Genomic DNA, 27,361 nt, shown 5'->3' with positions numbered 1-27,361 from the left:
CCCTCTGCGCCGGGGAAAAGCCTCTGACTATCCACTCTGTCTATGCCCCTCATAATTTTGTAGATCTCTATCAGGTCGCCCCTCAACCTCCTTCATTCCAGTGAGAACAAACCGAGTTTATTCAACCGCTCCTCATAGCTAATGCCCTCCATACCAGGCAACATTCTGGTAAATCTCTTCTGCACCCTCTCTAAAGCCTCCACATCCTTCTGGTAGTGTGGCGACCAGAATTGAACACGATACTCCAAGTCTGGCCTAACTAAGGTTCTATACAGCTGCAACATGACTTGCCAATTCTTATACTCAATGCCCCGGCCAATGAAGGCAAGCATGCCGTATGCCTTCTTGACTACCTTCTCCACCTGTGTTGCCCCTTTCAGTGACCTGTGGACCTGTACTCCTAGATCTCTTTGACTTTCAATACTCTTGAGGGTTCTACCATTCACTGTATATTCCCTACCTGCATTAGACCTTCCAAAATGCATTACCTCACATTTGTCCGGATTAAACTCCATCTGCCATCTCTCCGCCCAAGTCTCCAAACAATCTAAATCCTGCTGTATCCTCTGACAGTCCTCATCGCTATCCGCAATTCCACCAACCTTTGTGTCGTCTGCAAACTTACTAATCAGACCAGTTACATTTTCCTCCAAATCATTTATATATACTACAAACAGCAAAGGTCCCAGCACTGATCCCTGTGGAACACCACTGGTCACAGCCCTCCAATTAGAAAAGCATCCTTCCATTGCTACTCTCTGCCTTCTATGACCTAGCCAGTTCTGTATCCACCTTGCCAGCTCACCCCTGATCCCGTGTGACTTCACCTTTTGTACTAGTCTACCATGAGGGACCTTGTCAAAGGCCTTACTGAAGTCCATATAGACAACATCCACTGCCCTACCTGCATCAATCATCTTAGTGACCTCCTCGAAAAACTCTATCAAGTTAGTGAGACACGACCTCCCCTTCACAAAACCATGCTGCCTCTCACTAATACGTCCATTTGCTTCCAAATGGGAGTAGATCCTGTTTCGAAGAATTCTCTCCAGTAATTTCCCTACCACTGAAGTAAGGCTCACCGGCCTGTAGTTCCCTGGATTATCCTTGCTACCCTTCTTAAACAGAGGAACAACATTGGCTATTCTCCAGTCCTCCGGGACATCCCCTGAAGACAGTGAGGATCCAAAGATTTCTGTCAAGGTTTCAGCAATTTCCTCTCCAGCCTCCTTCAGTATTCTGGGGTAGATCCCATCAGGCCCTGGGGACTTATCTACCTTAATATTTTTTAAGACACCCAACACCTCGTCTTTTTGGATCTCAATGTGACCCAGGCTATCTACACACCCTTCTCCAGACTCAACATCTACCGATTTCTTCTCTTTGGTGAATACTGATGCAAAGTATTCATTTAGTACCTCGCCCATTTCCTCTGGCTCCACACATAGATTCTCTTGCCTATCCTTCAGTGGGCCAACCCTTTCCCTGGCTACCCTCTTGCTTTTTATGTACGTATAAAAAGCCTTGGGATTTTCCTTAACCCTATTTGCCAATGACTTTTCATGACCCCTTCTAGCCCTCCTGACTCCTTGCTTAAGTTCCTTCCTACTTTCCTTATATTCCACGCAGGCTTCGTCTGTTCCCAGCCTTTTAGCCCTGACAAATGCCTCCTTTTTCTTTTTGACGAGGCCTACAATATCTCTCGTTATCCAAGGTTCCCGAAAATTGCCGTATTTATCCTTCTTCCTCACAGGGACATGCCGGTCCTGAATTCCTTTCAACTGCCACTTGAAAGCCTCCCACATGTCAGATGTTGATTTGCCCTCAAACATTCGCCCCCAATCTATGTTCTTCAGTTCCCGCCTAATATTGTTATAATTAGCCTTCCCCCAATTTAGCACATTCATCCTAGGACCACTCTTATCCTTGTCCACCAGCACTTTAAAACTGACTGAATTGTGGTCACTGTTACCGAAATGCTCCCCTACTGAAACATCTACCACCTGGCTGGGCTCATTCCCCAATACCAGGTCCAGTACCGCCCCTTCCCTAGTTGGACTGTCTACATATTGTTTTAAGAAGCCCTCCTGGATGCTCCTTACAAACTCCGCCCCGTCTAAGCACCTGGCACTAAGTGAGTCCCAGTCAATATTGGGGAAGTTGAAGTCTCCCATCACCACAACCCTGTTGTTTTTACTCTTTTCCAAAATCTGTCTACCTATCTGCTCCTCAATCTCCCGCTGGCTGTTGGGAGGCCTGTAGTAAACCCCCAACATTGTGACTGCACCCTTCTTATTCCTGATCTCTACCCATATAGCCTCACTGCCCTCTGAGGTGTCCTCCCGCAGTACAGCTGTGATATTCTCCCGAACCAGTAGCGCAACTCCGCCTCCCCTTTTACATCCCCCTCTATCCCGCCTGAAACATCTAAATCCTGGAACGTTTAGCTGCCAATCCTGCCCTTCCCTCAACCAGGTCTCTGTAATGGCAACAACGTCATAGTTCCAAGTACTAATCCAAGCTCTAAGTTCATCTGCCTTACCCGTAATACTTCTTGCATTAAAACATATGCACTTCAGGCCACCAGACCCACTGTTTTCAGCAACATCTCCCTGTCTGCTCTGCCTCAGAGTCCCACTGTCCCTATTCCCTAGTTCTCCCTCAATGCTCTCACCTTCTGACCTATTGCTCCCGTGCCCACCTCCCTGCCATACTAGTTTAAACCCTCCCGTGTGACACTAGCAAACCTCGCGGCCAGGATATTTATGCCTCACCCAACTTCTGCGCCGCAAACGGCCAGAGAATGGCGGGTCCCGAGTCGCGCATGTGCACGGCTGACGGCAGTGCGCAGACTCAACCCTCCATCCGCGACCCCACAGACCACCTCCACCAGTCCCCTCAGCCCTAGCAGAAGCCCCTCCAGCCAGCGGCAAGGATCCCGAGACAGAGTCCCAGCTGGAACGCTGGGTTCACGATTTGTAGGACTACCGGGTCCGCCCGGTTTGGGGAGGAACATCGTGGATGGGCCAGCCGATGAGGCGCCAACGGCATTGCGACTGCCATTTCGGAAGGGTCGGAGCATGGCCGACCAGCGTCAAACCGCCGCCAGCCCCGATTTCGACATCTCCTCCGATCGTCAAACATGATTTCAGCGTCGGGCTACGGAGAATCCTGCCCTGCGTTCTCCCACCAGAGCTGAATTGCACCAGTTTTACAATCCCCTTGCAGTCCTAAAGCGTGATGCAATTCAGTGTTCCATGGCATGCAAATTTATGCATTGCATGGAATACGAGGGATTCCCATGGAATCACGCTTTAGGGCCACCATCTTGGGCAGGCGGCCCGATAGCAAGTTACCGCAGCCAACCAACCCCCCCCCCCCAATACCCCTCCCCCACATCAGTCCCAACCAACCCCCCACTGTACAGCAGCCCCCACCCCCAGAATGCCTGGCTGTACCCACTACCCCCAAGTATGGGGGTGACCTGACCCATCCCCAGAGATCCCTGTAAAAGGCTCCCCCCCCCAAGGACCCCTGTAATAAGGGGACCATCTGGGGGCCTCTATAAACAGAGATTGTAATAGGGGGACTTCCTGCCTGAAGGCACCCCCTCCACACCGCCAGAAAATGCACGTCTGTCTGGAAGCTAGACAGTCGACCAGGCAGGGGCAGTGGGAGGCATTATAGCTGTAATACTTACCTTTCAGCTCCTCATGTCCATTCCTCAAAGGAGACCAACTGTGCCTGTGTCTGGTTCCGACAGATCGCTTATCTGCAAGCCATTCATAGCTTTGGAGTAGTGATCTAAGTGGTGAAACCCCAATGTTTGTAAACATTGACCACATCAAAGAAAGCTTAGTGTAGTGAAAACACGCCCTAGTGATTGGAATACACTTAGTGATTGGAGTGCACCTACATCTCCATTACCATTATTAATTTGTCCAATCCCCATAGAGACGGAAAATGTTTTTAAAGAAATGTGAATTTCCGAGTTAACAGCTAAATATATGGCATAAGATTGCACATTTTACGATATTTTCTGTAACAAATGATTAAAAATACTAATTGCTAAGCATCACCTGTATCTTTGTCGACAACTTTGAAATTAAACCACAGAATGGAGGCACCCCCACCTCCCACTTCTTGTTTTTAGCCCAATTAAATAAAGCAAACTTCACAGGTATACTTACACTGTCCTTTACATGGACATTCAATTTTCTTAGAATCAATACAAAAGGTTCTTAGCTCCTGAGGATTTATTCTTGTTTTTTTTATTTTCTCAACCTGGTAACTTACAATCTGAGAACTGTCTTTCACAGTCATGTTTTCTTTTCCTGCGGACTCTTCCTCTAGCCCAACCTATGTGACACTTCCAACCTTGCTTTAACTCCCCGTGAATTTAATCTTTTTGATCCACATGCAAGCTGTGCATCCAAATTCCTGAATAGTGAATCATTGAGACATTTTTTAATGCTAGACATTCCCTCTCTCCCGGATCTAGGCAGACTCCGAGGTCTGACTGTGACATTCAGTGGTACTACAGAAAAGCCTGTAACTTGATCTTTACAGTGGTTCCACTCATCCTTCCCCATGATATTATGAATCACATGCTCCTTGTATGAAATGCGAAAGAGTTATGCATGAGAGCTCAATTCTCTTTCATCTCAGAACTAAATGAGCACAACTGTTTACAACCCAACATTCTCAACACTTTTCTCGGAATTTGGCGACTCACAATCTCCACTGTTTACACACCAACTGCTGCCATTTGGCCAGATTTTCCGCATCCTCGTGGCATGTTCCATGGCGGCGGAAGTGGCCCGCCATTGTCTGGCTGCAGGATCTTCTGGTCCCGACGCTATCAACGGGGTCGTCTGCTATATGCACCCCTGGCCGCCGGGAAACCCACGGTGGGGATTTGCTGCAAATGGGATGGTCTAACGTTCCGGCCATTGTCTCCAAGTGCCCTGCACCTTCTTCCCAGCAAAACGACCTAAACCTTCCTTTGACCTCTAACAATAAAACCACCAGGATTATTATCAGGCAGAAGAATGGATAACATCATTCCACTCATTTTACCCTAAATGTAAAGACACGGTTCCAAAGCGTGGCAATCTTCTGAACTTCATTAATTGTAATAAATTGGTGTGCTAAGTTTCACTCCTGAATTACTTCAAAACATCAGAATAAAGAAGTGATGCCAGAAAGTGAAATTAAGGTGGTCATTATATATTCCAGATCTGCTGGTACACATGAGTGCTTAACTGAAATGATGACATGTAATTCAGTGCCAGACATTTATTATCCTATACATTAATGCAGCTCACCAATGGATAAATTATGAATGATCAAATGTGCTACTCCTTATTCTTTTAGTGATTTAACTCTCTAAATTATTCCACACAACCATGTCATCAATGAAACTGTAAAAACATCTTGATAACTCCCTGAGTCACAGGTTGTGCAATTTAACTGATGTACAAAATGCATAATTTATCTTATCATTTATAATATTAGGTTTTGCACTGTTGCTACTGCAGCATAACAACTGGCAATAGCTCTGTTACATTGTAATGCACCATATAGAAGTGATTGTAAGTTAACCTTTAATAGTGAGAGGACATTGAAGTATCAAGCCTATGGAAAGAGACCATGTACGAGTTGGTCCTTGCATCAGTTGCTTTATTGAGGAAAAACGTAGAAAAACAATTCACTCTCTGCACCTACTACCATTTACTGCAGTTAATTCTGAAAGAAAAACATTCTGATTTCACAGCTGGAAAGTGTAGTAATTTATTCTGCATTTTAAACTTTTACATCTTTTAAAAATAGATAATATAACTTGCAAGTGTGCAATTTTCTGTACATTTCAAATGATATCTGAAAAATACAAACTATGTTATACAATTTAGAATTAATTATGCAGAAACTGGTAATTATTTTAGTGAAACCAAGTCACACAACAACATGGATAACATGCAGCCAAAGGTAGAAATATTGAATAGAGTTGACTGGTATGATCTTTTCCCAATATTATTACATTTGCTAGAACACTGATCATTTATCCCATGACTTATTACTCACTGTGGGCGGTATTCAATGGAGGCAGTGCTGGTCACACCTGCCCGCTGACTGGAAAGTCAGCCTCACATTCTCCCTGCTCGGGAGTGCCCACTGAATGAAGTGCCACCTTGGCACTGTGGGTGGGAGTCCCGTCCGAGTGCTGCCAGCCAATTAGAGGCCAGCAGTTCCATTTTGTGGCAGCACCACAAGCTCCCAACCTGCCAGATTAAATGCCTCCTGCCACCAAATTCGCCACAAGGGAGTACATTAAATTCTTTTTCACACTTATTAACCCTTCTGGAACAGAACATTCGGAACTCTTCCCTCTACCTGATGCAGTGACACCGCAAAGAATTGGGTTGCAACTCATTGCATCCATTAAGGTGAATAAAGATCTCCAGAAATACATTTCTGCTCATTCCAGTGTATTTCTGGACTGCCCATCTTGCTGTGCCCATCTTTCACCAAGCCCTCAGGTCACTGAAGAATTTGAGTTATAATTCAGAGAAGATTTCAGAGAGATATTTTGTCTTCTTCACACGCTGATCCCATCTTCCCTGCTAACTGCGGTCCTAAGCACAGCTTGGTTCATTCAGAAAGATTCTGCACAGGTTGTCCAAACAGACAGCTGTAAAAGAGTTTCTCAGACCCATAATTTAGTTAACATAAACATGGCAACTCTCACACTGTATATCATCAAATACCAAGGGACATTCTTTTGCAACCAATGAGAACTACTGCACAATAGAGTCATCCAGTTTTCTCTCACCGCTATTCATTTGTACAAAAATAAAATGCATCAATGTTATTAAGCATATTAAGCAATGCTTACATATTGATGTGACTTAACAATGAATTATGCAACAAGTCTAACATGCAGTTTCTTTATGAATCGCTGGAAAAAAATCTTCCCTTGTAGAAATATTATTACTTATTCATTATGATTTAAGGAATCTGTTGCATTAGGGCACAAGTATAGAACTCGTTAACTGTCAGGTTAGTTCAACAAATGTCTGATAACATAATTGCTATCTTTCTCCTGAGCAAAGTCAGCTGAAGAAAATCTGTTTGCGCCGGTTGTCAGATCGATTATTTGCACAACAGAAAATTTCATTAATTCGGGAACTGTGCCACCGCACATTTAACAGCTAACAAAACATTCTAGTTTTACATGCAAGTTCAGCATTTGCAAAAATGGGAAATAAATTGTTTGTATTTACATTGTAGCATTCAATTAACTGATAGTCTTAGCGGTTAGAAATGCAGCAGTTTAGAATTGTCAACTTTAAAAATCTGCACATTTCATGTATAATAATAAGAAATAAAATAAGTACATGTAAGCCAACACTCCATTTGCGGTAGAAAAGAAAATACAACAGTGGTAAAAAGCAAAACATAGTCAAGCCCAATATATCTAATGGTACATTAGTTGCTTACAAAGCCAATATAAAAAACAAAGAAAAACACATCAATCATAATTAATTCCACACCATTAATTTCTACCTTCCTCACTTTCCACATGGGAACCGCAGCAAAATAATGATTTTGTGCAACAAATCTACCATCATTTTGTTAAACAAATACAACAATTTGGCTGTGACATTCCAATATTTTAAAAACAGTAGTCGAAACATTATTGGCTGTATATATGGGACATCACTAATTCTGGTCAGAATGGAGAGGATTGGATCATTTCCTGGTCAGTTATTTCCAGAGGCTGTGTTGTTTTAAGTGACTGGGATTTATTTTGCACATAAATGTAGCTATCCTCCACCCACAGCACCTTTCAGAGTAAATCTTCTTGTTTTTATAAGGAGATGTTGCTATAGTTTGGTCATAAGTTGTGTTTGCTGTCATTCCGAGACTTTAAAAAAAAAACAGACTCTGTATGCTGAATAAATAGATGGTTTGCTATAAAATAGACTCCTGTGAGTCCTGTCTTAAGTCCCATTCTGTCTCCAACTCACTGGTGCTAGTAGACACTTTGTTGATCGATTGTACACCAGGAGGTATCAGATTAATAAATTCAACAAAATTATACATTTTTATGTGAAAGATGCCCACAAAAAGGAATATTTACTCCAATGTTTTATTTTAGGATCATTCTGATGCAACACCCGAGAAAACATAATCTATTTATTTCATAGTATTGATGATTATAGTAATTTCCAAGAAACTTTATGCTGAATATATTAAAATATAACTAGAAATTTTAAAAAGTTTTAAAGGTAAATTGTGATTGGATTATAATCTATAATTGGCAAATAGGGACATGATTTTACACCAGTGTGACTTAGATTCTTCCACTGAATCTCAATGTAAGTATATTTTGTGGTGCAGACTTCAATTTCGTTTAATTATATGTGGCACAAAACATGCATTTTATTCTCGATCACACAAAAGGCATGATATTAGTTGAAGGTGTTTATTGAGCACAACCTCAAATCCTTTTTATTCTATTGCAGCTTTCAAACTGCACAATAGTTTGGATTTGGTTGATAACCATTGTCAGGGCCAAGCAATTTCATTTGTTTCGACCTGACCTTGTATCCTGCTGCAACCTTGTTGAAATACTTTGTTACATTTTTGGAATGGAGGGAAAACATGGACTCCATAGGTCAGATATTCCAAAGTTGCATTCCTGATCCTGGGCAGCACATTTTGGGGGACATATCAGAATTGGACCATGAGACTTTCTGCCCACTCATTTTAATGGATATGACACCCAAATTCTCAGTATATGCTTCCAGTATAGAGAGTCCACTACTGTTGGCAGCGCTTATTTGTAAAATTTACCCTTTTATGTAAAGTGTGATGAACAGTTTGGCAGATTATTCCATGACTGACAAACATTCTTACCCAAACCTTTTTTTTCCAGATTGCAATGAATGGGAAGACTAGGATTCTTCAGAAGGCTCCACCCTTGTGGAAGAATCAAATATTACAACATAATTTGAATTTTTAATCAACGCACTCATTTTCCTATTACAGAGCAGGAATTGCACTATGATGTTCTTAGCCATTGAGTGATGCTGTGTATTTTCCTGAGTCGTTATGCCATATTTCTGACTTTAGATTCATAACCTACTGCTCTCTGTCTATCGCTGGTATTAGATTTGTTCCTGAGTGAGGCAGCAATTGCCATATCCAGTTGTGCTGTTGGAGCGTTTGGGAGGGATGTGCCTTATCAGGGTAGCAGAAGCCACAAAATTAAATGCTGCTCATGTGGCAGGGTGCATTTCAAATACTGGAAATGCAACAATGACAAATCAAAGGAGAAGAACAATTGATCAAAACAAAGGAAAGAAAAAGACTGTGGAGCAGATGTGAGCAAAGAGATTCTGGGGGGAAAAACAGAATCGTTCAAAGCTCAAAAGTAGATTCACCGGATATTGATAGCCAATGTGTGACACACACAGTTCAATTGTTCTTTGTTGATTTGGAACACAATGGCGAAGAAGGTGATTTAACAAATAAACATGGACATCATGCCTGGAATTTTATCTGAACCAGCTTGGTCATGAAGGATAAACTGAGGTGAAAGCCCTCCTACTCCGGCCTCACTGGGGAGGTGATCTCATGCTCAATGCCCAATTAATAGCTGGCAGGCTGGGTCCCAGGCATGTCTGCATCTGCAGGTAAGACTAGAGGCAGTGGCCTTGTCATCATCACTTGATGTGGAAGGAGGTGTGCGCAATGGGTTTGCAGGCGAAGAGCACCTCAACATCTGTCAGCTTGAGGCCAGTCCCCTACAACTTGAGACCATCCCCCTACAACCTGAAACCACCTCCCTACAACCTGGGACCAGCCCCCTACAACCTGGGACCAGCACCCTACAACCTGGGACCAGCCCCTACAACCTGAGACCAGCCCCTACAACCTGAGACCATCCCCCTACAACCTGAGACCAGCCCCTACAACCTGAGACCAGCCCCTACAACCTGAGACCATCCCCCTACAACCTGGGACCAGCACCCTACAATCTGAGACCAGCCCTCTACAACCTGGGACCAGCACCCTACAACCTGGGACCAGCCCCCTACAACCTGAGACCAGCCCCTACAACCTGAGACCAGCCCCTGCAACCTGAGACCAGCCCCTACAACCTGGGACCAGCCTCTACAACCTGTGACCATCCCCTACAACCTGAGACCACCCCCCTACAACCTGAGACCATCTCCCTACAACCTGAGACCATCCCCATACAACCTGGGACCATCCCCTACAACCTGGGACCAGCCCCCTACAACCTGAGACCATCTCCCTACAACCCGAGACCATCCCCCTACAACCTGGGACCAGCCCCCTACAACCTGAGACCATCCCCCTACAAGCTGACACCATCACTCTACAACCTGAGACCAGCCCCCTACAATCTGAGGTCATCCTCCATTAATCTATGACCAGCCTCCATTAGCCTGTGACCAGCGCCGCTTCCACCTCATACTGTGGCTCCCACATCAGCTTCACATCAGTGGTCACCATGATCCAGCCAATCAGGACATCATTGGATAAAAGCAAATTATTGTCGTTGCTGGAATCGAAACAAGAACAGAAAATACTGGACAATCCCAGCAGGTCTGACATTATCTGTGGAGAGAGAAGGGAGCTAACGTTTCGAGTCTGGATGACTCTTCGTCAAGGCTAGAGAGAACTGGAAATAGGATCAGATTTATACTGTTGTGTGGGGGGGTGATGGAGTAGTGGGGTTTGACAGAGGGCCACTGATAGGTGGAGATTGGCAAGGATGCCGTGGACAGAACAGAACATAGAACATAGAACATACAATGCAGAAGGAGGCCATGTGGCCCATCGAGTCTGCACCGACCCACTTAAGCCCCCACTTCCACCCTATCCCCGTAACCCAACAACCCAATAGCCCCTCCTAAACTTTTTGGTCACTATGGGCAATTTATCATGGTCAATCCACCTAACCTGCATGTCTTTGGAAACCACAATTAATGAAGGATGAAGACGTCAGCAGCACCGTTTTGGAAAGTGGAATCATTGGAATGGATGTGATGTAGGCGAAGGAACTGGGAGAATGGGATGGACTCCTTACAGGATGTGGGGTGTGAAGAGCTGGAGCTGAGTAGTTGTGGGAGTCGGTGGGCTTGTAATGGATACTAGTGAACAGTCTATCCACAGAAATTGAGACACAGAGGTCAAGAAAGAGAAGGGAAGTGTCGGTGATAGACATGCAAAGGTGATAAAGGGGTGGAAATTGGAAGCAAAATTAATATGTTTTTCCAGGTCCAGACGGAAACATGAACACCGGTGACAGTGAAGGAACCTCAATAAAGTAAATATGCTGTGTGGCCGAATGGGAATTCCGGATGGGAATTGCAGATGGTGGTGTTCCTATGTGTCTACTTCTCTTGTTTTTCAAGGTGGCAGAGATCACAGGTTTGGAATGTGCTGTTAAAGGAATCTTGGTGAGTTGCAGCAGAGCATCTTGTTGCTGCCACCATGACAGTGGTACCGGAAGTGAATGTTTAAGGTGCCAATCGAATGGGCTGCTTTGTCCTGAATGGTGTTTGAGTTTCTTGAGTGTCGTTGGAGCTGCACTCATGCAGGAAAACATTCCAAAACACCCCTGACTAGTGCTTTATAGATGATAGACAGTCTTTGGGCAGTCAGGAAGTGAGTTATTCTTCACAGAATTCTTAACCTCTGAACTGATCATGTAGTCACAGTATTTATATGGCTCGCCCAGTTCAGTTTCTGGTCAATCGTAACTCCCAGCATGTTGATAGTGGAGATGAAGTTGGAGTAATGTCATTGAATGTCAAGAATAGAGGATTGGATTTGCTCTTGTTGGAGATGGTCAATGCCTGGTGTGTAGCATGAATTATACTTGCCATTTATCAGCCCAAGTCTGAATGTTGTCCAGCTTTTGCTGCATTTCGACATGGACTGGTTCAGTATCTGAGGAGCCATGAATGGTGCTGAATCGTGTGCAATCAGCAGTGAACACCCCCACTTCTGACTTTATTTTGGTGGGAAGGTCATTATAACTAAAGATGGTTGACCGAAGGCATGGCCCTGAGAAACTCCTGCAATTATTGAGCTCCAACTGCACCCATTTCCCATTGTGCTAGGTGTGACTCCCACCAGTAAAGTGTTTGGGCCCTGACAACATTCCGGCAACAGTAGTGAAGAATTGTGCTCCAGAACTTATTGCACGTCGTTCCAGTACAGCGACACACTGGCATCTATTCGGCAATGTGGAAAATTCACCATGTGTGTCGTGTCAATAAAAAGCAGGACAAATCAAGCCCAGTCAATTAGTACCACATCAGCACACTCTCGATCGTCAGCACACTCTCGATCGTCGGCGAAGTGATGAAAGATGTTGTCAGCAATAGCAGCATTTATACAGCAATAACCTGCTCACTGATGCTCAGTTTGGCTTCTGCCACAACCACTTAGCTCCAACAAGTGGAGAGTTTCCCCCCTGATTCCCACTGACTCCAGTTTTGTTAGGACTCCTTGATACCATAACTCAGTCAAATGCTGCCTTGATATTGAGGGCAGTCACTTCTGGAGTTCAGCTCTTTTGCCCATGTTTTAACTAAGGCTGTAATGAGGTCAGGAGCTGCGTGACCCTGGCGGAACCCAAACTGAGCAGGTTATTGCTGAGTAAGTATCACTTAATAGCACTGTGAAGACCCCTTCCATCACTTTGCTGATGATCAACAGTGCACTGATGGGATGGTAATAGGCCGATTTGGATTTGCCTTACTTTTTGTTCACAGGGCACACCTGGCCAATCTTCCACATTGCTAGGTAGATGTCATTGCTGTAGCTGTACTGGCACCGCATGACTTGGGCATGGCTAGTTCTGGAGCACAAGTCTTCAGAACTGTTGCCGGAATATAATCAGAGCTAATTAGCTTTGCAGTATCCAGTGCCTTCTTGATATCACGTGGAGTGAAGTGAATTGGATGGAGACTGGCATCTGTGATGCTGGGAGCCTCAGGAGAAGGCTGAGGTGGATCATCCACTTGACACTTCCGGCTGAAGATTGTGGCGAAAGCTTCAAGTTTATCTTTTGCATTGATGTTCTGGGCTCTCCCATCATTAAGTATGGGGATATTTGTAGAGCCTCCTCCTCCAGTGAGTTGTTTAATTGTCACCCATGACTGGATGTGGCAGGACTGCAGAGCTTTGGTCTGATTCATTGGTTGGGGGATCGCTTAGCTCTGCTATCACTTGCTGCTTATGTTGTTTGGCATGCAAGTAGTCCTGTGTTAGGGCAGCACGGTGGTGCAGTGGTTAGCAATGCTGCCTCACGGCACCAGGGTTCCAGGTTCGATCACGGCTCTGGGTCACTGTCCGTGTGGAGTTTGCACATTCTCCCCGTGTTTGCGTGGGTTTCGCCCCCCACAACCCAAAGATGTGCAGGGTAGGTAGATTGGCCACGCCAAATTGCCCCATAATTGGAAAAAATGAATTGGGTACTTTAAATTTTTTTTCACGAAAGTAGGAAGGGGCAGGTTTAGCACAGGGCTAAATTGCTGGCTTTGAAAGCAGACCAAGACAGGCCAGCAGCATGGTTTAATTCCCGTACCAGCCTCCCCGAACAGGCGCCAGAATGTGGCGACTAGGGGCTTTTCACAGTAACTTCATTTGAAGCCTACTTGTGACAATAAGTGATTTTCATTTCATTTTCCTGTGTTGTAGCTTCACCAAGTTGACACCTCATTTTTTTGGCATGTTGTTGTTCTTGACATGCGCTCCTGCACTCTTCATTGAATCAGGGTTGATCCCCTGGCATGATGGTAATGGTAGAGTGGGAGTTATGGCAAGCCATGAGGTTACAGATTATGGTTCAATACATGTCTGCTGCTGCTGGTGGCCCACACAGCTTCCTGGATGACCAGTTTTGAGTTGCTAGATCATGTGAAATTTAAAAAAATAAATACATTTAGAGTACCCAATTCATTTTTTCCAATTAAGAGGCAATTTAGCCTGGCCAATCCACCTATCCTGCACATCTTGGGATTGTGGAGGTGAAACCCAAGCAAACACGGGGAGAATGAAATGAAATGAATGTGAAAACTCCACACACAGATAGTGACCCAGAGCCGGGATCGAAACTGGGATGCTGTAAGGCAGCAGTGCTAACCACTGCGCCACCGTGCTGCCCTTCATCTGTTCGAAATTTATCCTATTCAGCATGGTGATCGTGCCACACAATGGTCCCTCCATCTCAGGTTCTGAACTTCTAGAATGCACAAGGTCTATGCCATCTTGGAAATTCAACTAAAAAGGGGGTACACTTCCTGTGGTTCCAGAAACAGTACCCAGTCCAACTCTTAGGCCCATCTCCAATGAGTCTTCTGCCAGGAGGATTAACTGCTCTTGGAGGCCTCAAACCAAACAAATCATTGCCCTTCTTCTTTTCAACTAAATGAGAAGGCCTCGGTGAACATTTGCTGAATGCAGCAACACCAACAGCTGCTGCCTGTCACTGCCCTTCAAAGGTTGCTGAGTGTCTGATTCCTCAAGTCGTCCATGCGTTGTTCCCAAAATTCTAAGCGCCTTGTAAAATCACTGTCAATCGCCTCCGCAATGACCTTAATTGGTTTTTAATGAATTTGTTTAGAAATTGTAAGTGAAATCCCTACTCGGCTTGTTGTCCAACCCTGGTGAAATTGACCTAAAGCTATCTCCCACGAAGTTACGCCACCCCTCTCCATCTCACCCTCCATTTTTTTTCAAAGGTAAAATTCTGGCCCACGTTTCTGTTATTTTAAGCAGAAATGTGTCCCATCCAATAATTCTTGAAGTGAAAGTAGAAATGTAATCATTTGCGGCTTCCTCCTGGCTGAGGTGATGCCAGGAGCTTGTGTCTGTCCAGCTGGGTTGGGCTGGGCTGGGCTGGGTTCAGCATCTGGTGCCCATGTTTTCTACGCAACACAGCAACAAGTATGGAAAAACTTCTATGACGTCGAATAAAGTAAAACACAGTTACAAAAATGCATGGAACTAACAAATCTTCATTTGCAGCACATTTTAAATAAACGAAAACGACTGAAACAAGAAGTATTTTGAAAGCAAAAGTACATAATTGCCATTATTCTTTGCAGCACTGCAGTTTTCCATGATTTAACTAAAAGACATAAGACAAAAACAATTGGAAAGATGTGAATTACCAAGGTAGGATCAAAGCCACCAAACTGATCAGAATAACCATGACATTTCCACGATGAACTATGGCTCTTCCACCAGGTTTATTTGAATAGGTACCATCTTCTGCCCGAGAGTTGGTGCCTACATCATCCAGAGCAAAATTGTGCCTATTCTTCTTGTCCGGCAGCCCTGCTGAAGCAAATAAGAAACAGAGGGTAACGTATTGCTTCATCAGTTATGACAAAATGATGTGGTATATTGACCTAGCATACAGAGCTAAGGGTCCACATTGCAGCTTGTCCCTCATTCTGAATATCCTGGATAGTTTATGAACTCCAGGCAACGTGAGAAAATGAAAAGAGGTCAACTTTCAAATTGGAACCTAATGATGGTCAGATTCAATGATGTACAAGAGAAGAACATTTTCAAAAATGTCCGGGCAACAGCATCAGCTGATAGAAATGAATAACCAGTATAAAACATCACCCCCTGCCAAAAGAACCAGTTCTGTGTAATTACCCATGCTAATGAATAACCCCAAATTCAATACTCTGATTAAATTACACCAATATTGACAGACCAATTAAATCAAGGCAGCTGAAGAAAAGATTTCATATTAGTCAATAAAAATATAATTAAATGAGTCAGCTGCACTGATAACAACAGTGGAAGGCTATGAACAAGTCACTTTCATTCATGTCTATTTCCTTCAACAGAAGATAATGATTGTTGCTTGGAAATGTGAAATTATGGGCACGATTCAGCAGGCTCAAGTTAAAGTCCGCTGAACGGCACGTTTAGCTGGGTGTTTCACGGCCGCTGTAGCGCTAATACACACTCCGTTATCCAACGGCACTTTGCCGTTTTTCTTGGCCTCAGGGAATTCTCCCCGCCGAGGTCACACTTAGAGGGATTTCCCTGCTGGTGACCTTTCGGGCTGCTATTTGCCCCGGTCTCCCCCCGCCTCGCTTTCAGCCCCCCCCCCCCCCCCCCACGCTCTTTTGACCCCTCACCCTCCAACTTTGGGAGGGTGCCCAGGAAGCCCCCTTCCACCCTTATTCCGCCCCCCCCCCCCCCCCAGCCTGGCAAGGCCCCCTGGGCCCAACCCCTGGCAGTGCCAAGGGCACCTGGGTGGCACTGCCAGGGTGTCATCCTGCTTTGTCCCTGACCACCCGGGCATCTCCAATGGCCTGAGAGTCACCCCAGGTGCCGTTACAACTGGTACACGTTTGTGTGGACCAGTATTAAATGGCGCCCTGGCAAGGTGTCCTAGGCATGGACGGTGATTCCCTGGCACCAGGTGAATCCGGCGGCCGGGTACTTAAATGATCTGAATCACGCCCAGCAAGGGCGAGATCCAGATCGTGTCGGGTGAAGTGAGACTCTTCATCATATTTCCTGAACACCAACTACAATCAATTGTCCAGATGTAGCTTCCAAGGTCCCAAAGCACTAATTTGTGCTAGCTACCTAACGCTGAGGGGAGCATGCCCAGTGCTTGTATCACTCATAGCTAAGTTACTAAGACAAGTGCTTGAACAGGCTTTGCATCCTCGGTAATATATATAGGGGGGGTTAATGTCTGACTATCAGCAATATGCCGCTGGACATATTTCAGCATGGAAACAGTGTCAGGAAATTGGTGTTTTTAATCTCTGCAGCGGTGCTGGAACAATGGACACAATGGGGTTCATTTTCTCCCCCCTCACATTGAACAATTAAATGTGTGAAGCAAACACTTCAATATACTTGGAACTGATATTTGAGAAACTGTTTCCTTTCGATGGATATTCCTCTTAAAATAGGTAATGTTAACCATCGTGTTTTGTAATATAGTTAAGAATCGCACCTGGGAAGCTGAATTTCAAAAAATTAAACTATGATTTTAATTGCCCATTATTACGTTTCACAGTTGCTGCGTTTTTGCAGGAATTTCCTTCAATCAGCTTCACTTGTCTCCCCATGAAACAGGTTTCACGGCCCATATGATCCTGAGGGGTGCCAATATTCTCTGTCCAACATCTAAATAAACAATTGAATGACCCAAATCAAAATTTGAAAATCCAAAAGGAGAACCACTTACTCCGCATCCCAACTATCTCTTTATGGACTCAAATAGCATCTTAATGAATAGGATTTCAAACCATCAAATGGTTTATTTATATAAAATACATAAATAAACAATGAACAGCTTCATGGGGAAAACAATCTATTTCACTTCTCTTTCAGGAACAATAAGAAATATGAAACCCAGTTACTCTGCAAACAGGGGAACACTTTGGATGGGTTAATCTCACAAAGTTCAATTGGTTCAGAGTTTAACAACACAATGCAAATATAGATCACCGTGTGACTCAGCAACTGAGACAGCACAGCCTTAAATCTGGAAGATGGTTGCAAGGGAGGTTGCTCATTACAGCAAATTGTAAACCTTAAAGGCATTCTTTGTCGCTGCAGCAGACGGCTCTCACAAAACTCTTCTCGCAAAGCACCCACCTCCCACTACCCAATCTTTGGATGGAAGAAACTGACCCAATCCACGAATGGGCTGGAGTCAAGCAAGGCTGTGTCGTCACACCAATGCTCTTCTCAACCTTCCTTTCTGCAATGCCCCAATCACCCACACCATCAACAAGTTCCCTGCTGGAGTGGAGATAAACTTCAAAACTGCCGTATGCAGGAAAGGTTCCGAGCAGATGGGGACACCATTTTGTCTGCCTGCCCCGATCACCCCCCCCCCCCCCCACACACCGTTTCAGAGCCCCCCCCCCCCCCCCGTTTTCAAACACCCCTCCCTCCAACCTTGGGGAACACCCCTCACCCCCCCAGCACCTGGTAAGGTCCCCCCTCCGGTCCGACCACTGGCAGTGCCAATCTGGCACCCGGGCACCCTGGCACTGTCACCCTGGCAGTTTCCCTGCCAGAGTGCCAGGCTGGCAGTGCCAAGAATCCTGGGTGTCAGAGGGAGTGCTAGAGTGCCATCCTGCCCTGTCCCTGACCACCCGGGGGTCCTTAATGGCCTGGGAGACCCCGCAGTGCCATTACGACTGGTCCACGTTTGTGGAAACCAGCACTAAACAGGACCCTGGTGAGGTCTCTCAGGCGCAGCCGTTAGATCCTGAGAGCTGGGCGAATTCTGCAAACATATATTTAAATGAGTCCAATGGCTCATTTAAATTGGCTGAACTAGGTCACACCCAGTAAGGGCATGATCCCGATTGCAAAATCACTCGAGACTGTTAAATCTTGCAAGGCATTACGAGCGTCACAAATCTCATGCGAGGCCTCACTTGAGATTCAACGGCCTTGTTCCAACAACAAGTTAGGCGAGGCGAGGCCATTGACTTGTTCCCGAGGCCTTGGACACTTTCCATACCTTGGGAGCCTGCTGTCAACATGGGCAGACATCAACAGTGAAGTTTAACACCACCTTCAGCATGCTAGCACAGCAGTGGTCACCTGGGTAAGAATGTGTATGAAGGCCAGGAGCCTGACTCGGCACCAAGCTCACGGTCTACGGAGCAGTAGAGATACCTGCCCCCCATACATGTCTCAGAGATGGAGACCGTGCACAGCAGGCACCTCAAACACTCCTCCCTCCAACCTTGAGAAGAGCATCGGTGTGACGACACAGCCTGAAGTACCATCAGTGCTGCCTCCACAAGGTGCTGCAAATTCATTGGCAGGATAGGCGCACCATCATCAGTGTTCTCACTCAGGCCAACATCCCCAACATTGAAGCATTGACCATGCTCGATCAGCTCTATTGAGTGGGACACATCTGTATGCGTGACAAGAGACTCCCAAAACAAGCACTCTACTCGGAGTTTTGACACGGCAAGCGAGCTCCAGGGGGCAGAGGAAATGCTTCAAGGGCATTCGCAAAGCCTCCTTGAAATAATACAATATCCCCACTGACACCTGGGAATCCCCGGCACAAGACCACCCGAAGTGGCGGAAAAACACAGGAAGGAGCTTAACACCTTGAACTTCACCGCCAACAGCAAGCTGAAGTCAAGCGTTGACAGTGAAAGGAGCGCGTGGCAACCTCGGCACCCTACCCACCTGTTCCTCCAACCACTGTCTGCCCCGCTGGATTCACCTGAGGAAGGAGCTGTGTTCCAAAAGCTCATGATTCGAAACAAACCTATTGGACTTTAACCTGGTGTTGTAAGACTTCTGACTGTGACAGACTGTAGGTCACAAATTGAACTGCTCAATTACTTGAGAACTGTTTCTTAGTGTGGAAGCACTTTATCCTCGACCTCGAGGCACTGCCTCAGAAGAAGACGGAACGTTTGACATAGCACTTCAAAAATGATCCTTCTTTTGGTGCTCAATACTTCAAGTCATTGTTGTTGAAACTATTTCCATGCTGCATCTTACTACATCTAGCATTTCAGAAATGTAATGTTAAAAATTAAAAGCTTAGTCCAGGCAATGGAGGCAAAATCAATTTTTTTCACAGTGTGATTGAAGTGGTCTTGAAATGTCCGATGCTACAATTCAAAGCAGAGCAGGTCAGACTCTTAGAAACCGGCCACAGTTTCTCACTCAACCTGCATTACCAAAAGCAGACCAATGGTCCTTCGTCTTACTTATGGGATTTTGCTACCCACCAAATGGCTGCTCCCTAGACTATGTATCATTGGTTAATGCAATGTTGTGAGACACTTCTGCAGGACACAGTAAGATCTGACAAAAATGCAGCTCTATTCAATTTTTTTTCTTATTAAGTTTATAATGTCTATCCAAAAAAGCAAACCAGATTTAATGAGGGCGAGTTTTAACCCACTAGAATAGGTGGAAGGGGGTGAAGAAGGTTAGAAATTTAAAAACAGGTAATCTGATCCAATCAATTCATGTGAGGCCACACCTGGAGTATTGTGTTCAGTTTTGGTCTCTTTACCTGAGAAAGGACGTACTGGCGCTGGAGGGTGTGCAGAGGAGATTCACTAGGTTAATCCCAGAGCTGAAGGGGTTGGATTACGAGGAGAGGTTGAGTAGACTGGGACTGTACTCGTTGGAATTTAGAAGGATGAGGGGGGATCTTATAGAAACACATAAAATTATGAAGGGAACAGATAGGATAGATGCGGGCAGGTTGTTTCCACTGGCGGGTGAAAGCAGAATTAGGGGGTCATAGCCTCAAAATAGGGGAATTGGATTTAGGACTGAGTTTAGGAGGAACTTCTTCACCCAAAGGATTTTGAATCTATGGAATTCCTTGCCCAGTGAAACAGTTGAGGCTCCTTCATTAAATGTTTTTAAGATAAAGATAGATAGTTTTTTGAAGAAAATAGGGATTAAGGGTTATGGTGTTTGGGCCGGAAAGTGGAGCTGAGTCTACAAAAGATCAGCCATGATCTCATTGAATGGTGGAGCAGGCTCGAGGGGCCAGATAGCCTACTCCTACTTCTAGTTCTTATGTGACTCCAACCTGCCATGTATACGCCAGCAGCTATTTTGACAGTAGTGAATTGTGTGATATGTCTGTATCCTACTCTCTAGAGGCAGGGCACTTCATATAATATTGAAATCAGGCTCCCGTTGTGTATTTGGGCGGCTGACTTGAATTTAACAATGACTGGCATAGGACTAGGGCAACTCATTGCCATGTCTGAGCTGTGTCTTCTGTACACCCTTGATTGCAGCAAATGATTTCTTGAATTTGGCCACTTTGTGCCAACATCTGGGACTTCCTGGGGCCGTTTTGGCTCTTGTACCTCAGGGTGATGGTCTTCCCTGAGCTGTGTCAATTGGCGATGGACTGTTCTTCTAATTAGAGGCATCAAATAGGTGTTGCCTGCAGCCTGCATTATTCATTTTTGTTTGTATTTGTGAACGGATACATTTGAGCAATCAATGGTAGTTCCCATTGAATGGTCCTCCTCCATATACAAGGCAGGTATGCAGTCTGTAGCCCATGATGTGCTTTCAGTCTGTATACGGCATCCCGAGGCAGGGTGATATCATCCTGGAGGATGATGGGTGATAGACATTCCCCTCAGATGTGACTGCACATTCACAATGAGGATCTCAATTAGGGTCAAAAGACCCAACTCCTCAGGTCCACAATCAGGCTTCTGGTGGTTGTCCTCCAGAAGTAGCTTCGACAATAACTATTGATACCCAACCCTTGCACTTATGTCATGAATGCAATCATGGTGTCTTGAATACCATGACCAGTTCACTGGGAATATGGAGTTTTGTAGGATGCTTTCTGCCTCTGCACAGCAGTTGTAGCCATTGATAGTTTGACCCTATATCTGTAAGGATCAGATGCCAATCAAGACCATATGCACTGCAGTACCTAAATGTAATGGATTCTCACTTAAATGTGATACATTGGCAAAGTAAAAAGTGTGCTCATCGTGCATTAGACCCTTGAGTCCAGCACTCAGCTGGACTACATTCCCCATGGTTTGAGCAGGACAGTTATCGGATGTCCCGTTAGTCAGCCAAAATTGCTCCTCCAACATGCCCAAAGATCCCGCCACAATCCATTTTTTTCAAGCTTGTTTTTCAAACTACATCGATCTTTGGTGAGATTGAAAATGATGCTGCTGGATTTTGTCCATGAGATAACTTCCAACCTCGCCCTACCGTCTACCAAGTTCCTCCCATCCTTCTCCATACTCACCGACCAATTCCCCTTCCTCCTGCTACTACGCAGTGTTCCTGTTACACTTCATCGCATCATTATCCATGTGCTAGTCTCCTTGAACCCTTGAATGTCCCCCGTCCCTTTGTCAACCTAACCTCACCCTTTCTCGAGGCCACACGCACCTTACTTTCCACTCCCCCCTCCCTGCCCTGAGAACGTCCAATACCACCATCCCCCTCATGATTTTCCATCTATTACATACAGAATCCAAATGCCTCCCCTGGTCATTACTGTGCCCCCTGCCTCAATGCCATTACTCAAACCCCCAGGATCAAATTCCTTTGGTTACTGATCACACCATGCTACACATGAACGTCACTGTCCAAAGATGCCTTCCTTCACCCAAGACCAGGACCAAGGCATGCATTTAGGGGCAGCACGGTAGCCTTGTGGATAGCACAATTGCTTCACAGCTCCAGGGTCCCAGGTTCGATTCCGGCTTGGGTCACTGTCTGTGCGGAGTCTGCACATCCTCCCCGTGTGTGCGTGGGTTTCCTCCGGATGCTCCGGTTTCCTCCCACAGTCCAAAGATGTGCAGGTTAGGTGGATTGGCCATAATAAATTGCCCTTAGTGTCCAAAATTGCCCTTAGTGTTGGGTGGGGTTACTGGGTTATGGGGATGGGGTGGCGGTGTTGACCTTGGGTGGGGTGCTCTTTCCAAGAGCCGGTGCAGACTCGATGGGCCGAATGGCCTCCTTCTGCACTGTAAATTCTATGATAATCAAATTCTATGATGCCATGCAGATTCCTAGGCCTGTCCAGCCCCAGGACAGTCTCTTCAAATGCCGAGGTTCTAGGCACCATTTTAAAAGGCTGCCCAGCAATGAGAGAGCAAAGCAGTTCACCCTTGAACACCCCCCAGCACCACACCCGGGAACACCCCTGGTACTGCACTTTGGCACTCCCCACCAGCACTACACTCTGCTGCTGCCCGATCTCTGCCCCCTGGCATTGTCCAGTGGAACTGCCCGCCGGTGCTGCCTGGACACTGCCCATCAGAACTGACTGCATGGGCACTGCACCGTGGTGCTGACCAGGAACTACCCAGGCACTGCCCGGGGGCTACAATGATCAGTTAAAGGCATGCAAGTCTAGAGTGAGGAGCTAATCACATCTGCCCCAAGTCACCATCTTGGCTCTAAACAAAGGCCAGCCTTTTGGGCCAAGGAAAATTGGGTACTTGGTAAGGAGGTGCCCTTGGTCCTGCAGAAGTGACAGGGAGAATGGTAATTAATTGCCTGGGCACTGCAAGTGGTTGTCCCCTCGCCCAACCACTTTCTCAGCATGGCAGGGTCAGAAGAGTAGAGAGCAGTGCCCAGAAGGAAGACAGCAGCTGGCAATGGGGCATGATTATCAGATTTTGGACCCAGTGGCAAAGAGAGGAAGACATCTTGCACAGGAAAGGTGAAACGCTGAGAAGTGGTAGGGTACAGGAGAGGATGGAGGGAAAGGAAGGCAAAGAGGTCATACCCTCATTACAGGATCTAGTGCCAATGACGGACCTTGGAGATGACTGAGGTCCGGTGCCATAGGAGACTGCCGGAGGCACGGTAGCTTAGTGGTTAGCACTGTGGCTTCACAGCGCCAGGGTCTCAGGTTCGATTCCCCGCTGGGTCACTGTCTGTGCGGAGACTGCAAGTTCTCCCCGTGTCTGCGTGGGTTTCCTCCGGGTGCTCCGGTTTCCTCCCACAGTCCAATGATGTGCAGATTAGGTGGATTGGCCACGCTAAATTGCCGTTAGTATCCAAAAAAGGATAGGAGGGGTTATTGGGTTCGGGGGATATGGTGGAAGTGAGGGCTTAAGTGGTGTTGGCCATTCTCTTGATGCACTCAAAACCATTAGCCATGGTGGTGTACATGAGCTGAATGGATTTTTCCATTCTCAATGCATAACTCTGAACTGCCTCAGTTTTAGCTGTCCTCCGTCCTGCAAGGCAACTGCCTAGAGGACCCACTGATGTGAGTGTATCTGTGCTTGTGGGTGCTTGATGTGCCAGTACTGCATCTGTTGGTTGCCAAGATGCCCAGGTGGCACTGCTAGCTGGCAGGGCCACTGCAGCGTACCAGGTTGGCACTGCCAAGGTGCCAAGCTGGCATTTTTCTATATGCTGGCGATTGGGCCGGGAGTGCCCTCTTCACGTGTTGGGTGGGTGCGGGGGGGGGGGGGGCGGTGATGTTCCCACAGTGCGTTGGGGCTTTGAGGGGGTCAGGGGTCGCTTCAGGGACCTTGAAGATCAGGACGCCCTTTCGTTACGGTGACGAAATCCGGCGAGGGGAGCTCCTCGGTGTAAAGAACGGGCTATATGTGGCCTTGGCTGCGGGGTTCCCTGCTAAGGCCCCTTATTTAACATTAGTGGCATTTTATAGCCATGTCGCAGCGCCGGGAAACACACGGTTAAACGAACGCTATGGGACTTTTTTCCCATTTAGTTGAATCGCGCCCAATATCTTGGAGGGGGCATCAAATGAAGCTTTGTGGGTAGAGCTTAGGAACAAAAAAGGGACAGCCACATTGCTAGGTGTTTATTATAGACCCCCAGATAGTCAGTGGGAATTTGAGGAGCAAATATGTGCGCAATTCGCAGAGGTGTGTCAAAATAATAACATGGTAATTATATTAGGTGATGGCATTTTGATGATAGCGACCACAACATGGTACAATTTAAGTTTGTTATGGACAAAGAAATGGACAAGTTGCAAAAAAAGGTTGTGGATTGGGGGAGAACGGATTTCAGTAAAACAAGGCAGGATCTGGACAAGGTAGTTTGGAAAGAGTTACTTGTGGGGAAATCTACAGAAGAGCAGAGGGGGACATTCAAAAAGGAAATAGGGAGATTACAGGCCCAGAATATTCCCTCATGGGTAATAGGAAGGAGTAACAAGCCCAGAGAATCAGGGATGACCAGAGATATTCAGTACATGATGAGAAGGAAAAGGGAGGCTTTTAGAAACTAGTAGAGGAGCAAATCAATGGAGGCATTAGTGGAGTACAGAAAGTGCAGGATGGAGTTTAAGAAAGCAATTAGGAGTGTAAAGAAGGGATATGAGAAAGTCTGGTAAAAATAGGGAAAATCCCAAGGTATTCCATAAGTATATCAATAGGAAGAGGATAATCAGAGCAAGAGTAGGGCCCATTAGGGGCCGACGGGGAATCTTTGGGTGGAGCCAGAGGACATTGGTAGGGTGTTGAATGAATATTTCATATATGTCTTCACCGAAGAGAATGAGGAGGTAGATATAGAACTCGGGGATAGAGATTGTGAGGTTCTTGAGCAAATTGTGATAAGGACTGACAAGGTATTGGAGGTGTTGGCAGGCTTAGAAATGGACAAATATCCAGGTCCAGATGAATTGTGTCCTAGAATGCTGTGGGAAGCGAGGGAGGAGATTTCAGCAGCTCTGACCCAAATTTTTAATTCCTCTCTGGCCTTGGGGGAGGTGCCAGAGGTCTGTAGTGCAGCTAATGTAGTCCCACTATTTCAGAAAAGTTGTAGAGATAAGCCAGGAAGGGTGGCACGGTCCTGGCTCCAGGTCACTGTCCGTGTGGAGTCTGCCTGGGTCTCACCCCCACAACCCAAAGATGTGCAGGGTAGGTGGATTGGCCATGCTAAATTGCCCCTTAATTGGAAAAAAAATGGTTTTAAGAAGATAAACAGGGAACTACAGACCAATGAGTCTCACGTCAGTGGTAGGGAAACTATTGGTGAAAATTCTGAAGGAGAGAATCTCTCTCCACTTGGATCAGGCTGGATCAGGAAGATTCAGCATTGTTTGTCAAAGGGAGGTCATGCATAACAAATTTGATTGAATTTTTTGAGCATGTGACTAGGTGTGTAGATGAAGGTAGTGCAGTTGATGTAATTTACATGGATTTCAGCAAAGCCTTTGACAAGGCCCCACATGGGAAACTTATAAAAAAGACAAATGCACATGGATACAAGGTAACTTGATAAGGTGGATTCAAATATGGCTTAGCTGTAGGAGACAGAGGGTGATGACAGATGTCTGCTTTAGTGACTGGAAGTCAGTGTCTAGTGGCGTACCACAGGGATCTGTGCTGGATTCCTTATTGTTTGTCATTTATATAAATGACATAGATGATTATGTGGGGGGAAATTTCAGTACGTTTGCGAATGACACAATGATTGGCTGGGTGGTTAACAGTAAGGTTGAGTGTCTTGGGTTACAGGAAGGTAAAGACGGGATGGTCAAATGGACAGAAAAATGGCTGATGGAATTTAACCCTGAAAAGTGTGAAGTGATACACTTTGCAAGGAGTAATTTGACAAAGAAGTATTCAATGAATGGCATGACACTGGGAAGTTCCAAGGATCAAAGGGACCTTGGTGTGTTTGTCCATAGATCTCTGAAGGCGGGAGGATAGGTTAATAGGGTGGTGAAAAAGGAATATAGGACTTTGCAGATGATACGAAGATTGGTGGAGTTGTGGATAGTGAGGAGGGCTGTTGTCGGCTGCAAAGAGACATAGATAGGATGCAGAGCTGGGCTGAGAAGTGGCAGATGGAGTTTAACCCTGAAAAGTGTGAGGTTGTCCATTTTGGAAGGACAAATATGAATGCGGAATACAGGGTTAACGGTAGAGTTCTTGGCATTGTGGAGGAGCAGAGAGACCTTGGGGTCTATGTTCATACATCTTTGAAAGTTGCCACTCAAGTGGATAGAGCTGTGAAGAAGGCCTATGGTGTGCTCGCGTTCATTAACAGAGGGATTGAATTTAAGAGCCGTGAGGTGATGATGCAGCTGTACAAAACTTTGGTAAGGCCACATTTGGAGTACTGTGTACAGTTCTGGTCTCCTCATTTTAGGAAGGATGTGGAAGCTCTGGAAAAGGTGCAAAGAAGATTTACCAGGATGTTGCCTGGAATGGAGAGTAGGTCTTACGAGGAAAGGTTGAGGGTGCTAGGCCTTTTCTCATTAGAGCGGAGAAGGATGAGGGGCGACTTGATAGAGGTTTATAAGATGATCAGGGGAATAGATAGAGTAGACAGTCAGAGACTTTTTCCCCAGGTGGAACACACCATTACAAGGGGACATAAATTTAAGGTGAAAGGTGGAAGATATAGGAGGGATATCAGAGGTAGGTTCTTTACCCAGAGAGTAGTGGGGGCATGGAATGCACTGCCTGTGGAAGTAGTTGAGTCGGAAACATTAGGGACCTTCAAGCAGCTGTTGGATAGGTACATGGATTACGGGAAAATGATATAGTGTAGATTTATTTGTTCTCAAGGGCAGCACGGTAGCATTGTGGATAGCACAATTGCTTCACAGATCCATGGTCCCAGGTTCGTTTCCGGCTTGGGTCATTGTCTGTGCGGAGTCTGCACGTCCTCCTCGTGTCTGCGTGGGTTTCCTCCGGGTGCTCCGGTTTCCTCCCACAGTCCAAAGATGTGCGGGTTAGGTGAATTGGCCAATGATAAATTGCCCTTAATGTCCAAATTGCCCTTGGTGTTGGGTGGAGGTGTTGAGTTTGGG

At 45.8% G+C, this 27,361-nt stretch overlaps 1 protein-coding gene across 3 annotated transcripts in view; it reads right to left on the bottom strand.

Moving 5' to 3' along the window:
* Positions 1–5,661: 5,661 nt before the first annotated feature.
* gpc5a (glypican 5a) overlaps positions 5,662–27,361 on the bottom strand; it is a 1,780,902-nt gene continuing 1,759,202 nt past the window's right edge. For 2 of the 3 annotated variants that reach the window (XM_072476224.1, XM_072476227.1), the window contains one exon: positions 5,662–15,393. In XM_072476224.1, the coding sequence (XP_072332325.1) occupies positions 15,221–15,393 (173 nt within the window). In that variant the 3' untranslated portion in view covers positions 5,662–15,220. The remainder of the gene's footprint in view (positions 15,394–27,361) is intronic. The other variant, XM_072476226.1, reaches the window with a different exon arrangement.

The sequence above is a fragment of the Scyliorhinus torazame genome, chromosome 15, assembly GCF_047496885.1.
Source record: "Scyliorhinus torazame isolate Kashiwa2021f chromosome 15, sScyTor2.1, whole genome shotgun sequence".
Lineage (NCBI taxonomy): Eukaryota > Metazoa > Chordata > Chondrichthyes > Carcharhiniformes > Scyliorhinidae > Scyliorhinus > Scyliorhinus torazame.
Note: the sequence above shows the minus strand (reverse complement) of the source record. Positions and strands in the feature narration are given on the sequence as shown.